Below are 3,822 nucleotides of genomic sequence, written 5' to 3'. Positions count from 1 at the left end.
TTGTCAAATGTTCATAAGACTAGCAAAGGTCTTAGGAAATAAAGTTGTCATCCAGAATGACAAACTCACTTTAGTACTTGACATATTTTGCCTAAACATTTTTTTAAATACTGAAAAAGTAGATTTTATACTCACACAGAGATGCTGAGAATTTCTTCTCTTTTATCAGCTAAGGTACCAACCAAACATTCCAACTGCTTAGGCTCTAACAACATGTAATGAGGACCCCCCCCCCCCCCCGCAAGGTTGGGGGGCTGACAGGGAAAGCAAATTGAACAGTTTCATGTTTGGAAATCCAAAAGTCAGATATGTATATGTGGTTACTTTTCATTGTATTTTTTTCAGGCTTTGACTGTCTGTCTGTCTTTGGTTAATGTTTCAGCAAATCTATTTTCTGCTGCCATCTCTTGGTGAAAGAGTTTATTATGTTTGCTATTAAATAAAGTAAAAGTGCTAGTTTAAAGACCATTTCTAAACCACTAACAATTTAAAAAATATTTCAGGTCATCGGCATCGTTCTAATTCTCTGACCCGTGTTGACGGGCAGCCACGAGGTTCGGTTCTTGCATGGCCAGAGAGGAAACCCAGGTAACAGATGCATTTAAGTATTACAATACTGTTTAATGAAAGGTTATGTGACAATTTCATTGTAGTAATGTGGTATCACTTCCTTAGAACTGGACCGAGAGTTGCTTAATTTTGTTTTCTTTTAACGTGCATTTTCAGAGATGACTGATTTTAGGGTTGCAATTGAAAATACTTTAAACATGATTTTCAGTAAGCACTGTGGAAAATTTAAGTATCTGAAGTTGCTATTTAGTATTGTTGGTCAGTTTTGATACAGGATACATTTTTCAAATGGAGCAAAAATTTTAGCTGTCTATATCATGGTCCTTGTTCAAAAAATTGTAACTTTTTGTGCGTAAGCGTCAGTAGACTGTTCTTATCTTTTCTAGGCCTCTGTCTCAGCCAACACCATTTGCTCTTCATCATTCTGGCAGTAGTGATGTGGACCCTGGGTCTGGTGATAGCATTAGTCTGGCTAGGTCAATCAGCAAAGACAGTCTTGCTTCAAACATTGTTAATGTAACTCCAAAAAATCAGCCCCATCCTCCATCAATGAAAACTAATGGGAAAAGCTTGCTGAACAACGTTGAAATCGAGGATGAAGATGAAGAGCTTATTGCAATAATCAGATCTGAAGAAAGGCCAAACCGTGGTGATCTTGAATTGCAGAATGCATCAGCCAGGGTGCCCAGCATAGTTGCAACTGCATGGTCTCCAAAAACAAATAGCGAGACTTCAGAAAGCAAACCAGACAGTTTTTACTTGGAGCCTTTAATGCCTGCAGTTCTGAAACCAGCAAAGGAAAAACAGATAATCAATAAAGAGGATGAATGTGGGGAGGGGAAACAAAGGAGTTTTATAACAAAGAGATTCAATGAGGGACACTTGCCTTTGATCCGCAAGAAAACAAATAGCAGTCATGGTGACCATGACCTCAATAGGACTTTTACTCCGATTTCTAGTTCTGATTTCACTCCAGTTGCAGATCCTAGTACTGCAGACTCGGTGGCACTGGTGGAGGCAGGGCTAGAAGCTTCCAGACCTTTGGCTAGTAGCAGTTTAGATCCTTCTGCTCAGGAGCTATCCACTGGAGGATTTTTTCTTCATGCTGCTAAATCTGATGATGACATAGCAAGTAAAGTCAATGTAAGTTATGTGAAAAGTCTCAATTCACATGTTCCGGATACTACATGGACTATGGTGAGACAGGACTCTGATTCAGATCTCTTAGACATAGAAGACACTGAACAGGATTTGGTAGTCATAGATGACCATCCTATAGTCACTAAATACATTGGTGAGGAAGAATCTGCAAAATTGCAAGAAGATATGAAGGTAAAAGAACATGAAGATAAGGATGATGCTAGTGGACGTTCCAGCCCATGTTTGAGTACAATTTCTCAAGTTAGCAGTGTGTCAATGACTAGTGGGAGTGTCCGAATGACCAATTTCGCAGAACGAAAGCTTCAGAGGCTTAATAGCTATGAAACAAAGTCCAGCACAAGTAGTTCACAAAAGACGACACCAGATGGATCAGAAAGCTGCCCAGCACCACTGACCACATGGAAACAAAAACGAGAACAAAGCCCCAACAGACAAAATAAAGATAATGTTAATCTTTTAGCTTCTGAATTGGTGCAGCTTCATATGCAGTTGGAAGAGAAACGAAGGGCAATAGAAGCTCAGAAGAAGAAGATGGAAGCCTTATCAGCAAGGCAGCGACTAAAATTGGGCAAAGCAGCTTTCTTGCATGTTGTTAAGAAAGGGAAATCTCCTGATGTTCCACAACCACTTAAACCAGAACATTTTGCAAAAGAATATTCTCGGCACAATGGTGAAGACTTAGATGAAGTTTCTTTGGGTTCCAAATCCGAGGAGTTTCTTGTGAAAGAGGAGGAGAGAGAAGAAATGCTTAATGATTCGCAAGAAGTAACAAAAGTAAAAATGCAAGAAAGCATAGCTTTTGCTGAGCAACATAAACCAAAAGACTCTGCTGCTATACATGACTTGGAAAAAAGTAAAATTATTTCTGTTGCCCTCCTAGAAGACAATGTTACTGAGGTGGATATAAATGAATGCGATCTTTCTATTGAAAAACTAAATGAAACAATCAGTACACTTCAGCAGGCTATATTAAAGATTTCTCAGCAACAGGAACTACTTATGAAATCTCCATCAGTGCCATCACCAGGAACCAGAAGTAACTCTCAGGACCAAAAGGTAAAACCATCCATTCATTTTGTTGAGCCTCTGTCTCCAACTGGAATGAACAGTCTTCGTAAACCACCTCGATTTGGTCAAGGAAGGAGTCCTCGATCAGGAAGACCTGCTGATCTGAAGGTCACTAAAGACAGACAACAAAACTCAGCACGTGTTAAAACCCCAACACAAAGTCTGGAAACCTTACCACATTTAAGACCATTTCCATCCAATAATTTGTCAAAGACACCAACAGAAATCAGCTTGGAAAATAGCCCTGATCATGGAAGTGGTTCTCAAGAAAAGTGTTTCTTTGATACCTATAGACTTCATGATGAGAGCAATCAAAGGGCACTTGTTCTCTCCACCTCCAAAGATGCAAATATTATTTCTGAAATGAGCAAAGAGGTGAATAACAGCTTCAAGGAAACAGGATTGAATTCTTCTGATGGCTCAGGAAAAGAAAACGTCCCAGTGGATGAGCCACTGAGAAGCAAGGCTAATCTCATTGAAGTAGACTTGTCTGACTTAAAAGCTCCAGATGAAGGAGAACTTGAAAACCAGGATAGCTCTACAGACATAATTAGTGAAGGTGATCAGAAGTCTGGTGTGGGTTTTTTCTTCAAGGTAAATATATTACCTTTGTATATTTGGTTATTGTTACACATTTGGTCAGCATTTTCCACTTCATTCTTCAATATTCTGGTGGAAAGCAGTACATTTTGGTTGCAATATTAGGATTTTAAAAAACTGCATTGGAAAAGAATTGCTTGTGGAGAAAAAAGTTTTTGACTTAATGTATGAAATCCTGGCTCTTATTAGCTTTACCTAGGAAATTACCTTTGTATATTTGGTTATTGTTACACATTTGGTCAGCATTTTCCACTTCATTCTTCAATATTCTGGTGGAAAGCAGTACATTTTGGTTGCAATATTAGGATTTTAAAAAACTGCATTGGAAAAGAATTGCTTGTGGAGAAAAAAGTTTTTGACTTAATGTATGAAATCCTGGCTCTTATTAGCTTTACCTAGGAACCAGGATTAACCTTGCTTTTC

At 38.6% G+C, this 3,822-nt stretch overlaps 1 protein-coding gene across 1 annotated transcript in view; it reads left to right on the top strand.

Moving 5' to 3' along the window:
- Nucleotides 1–3,822, top strand: part of CAMSAP1 (calmodulin regulated spectrin-associated protein 1) — a 26,495-nt gene that overhangs the window by 19,365 nt on the left and 3,308 nt on the right. Inside the window, exons 10-11 of the mRNA XM_009574131.1 lie at nucleotides 504–588; nucleotides 957–3,393. Coding sequence (XP_009572426.1) covers nucleotides 504–588; nucleotides 957–3,393 — 2,522 coding nt within the window. The remainder of the gene's footprint in view (nucleotides 1–503; nucleotides 589–956; nucleotides 3,394–3,822) is intronic.

Source organism: Fulmarus glacialis, unplaced genomic scaffold (assembly GCF_000690835.1).
Source record: "Fulmarus glacialis isolate BGI_N327 unplaced genomic scaffold, ASM69083v1 scaffold1743, whole genome shotgun sequence".
NCBI classification, from domain to species: domain Eukaryota; kingdom Metazoa; phylum Chordata; class Aves; order Procellariiformes; family Procellariidae; genus Fulmarus; species Fulmarus glacialis.
This window is presented reverse-complemented; position numbering and strand designations above follow the sequence as displayed.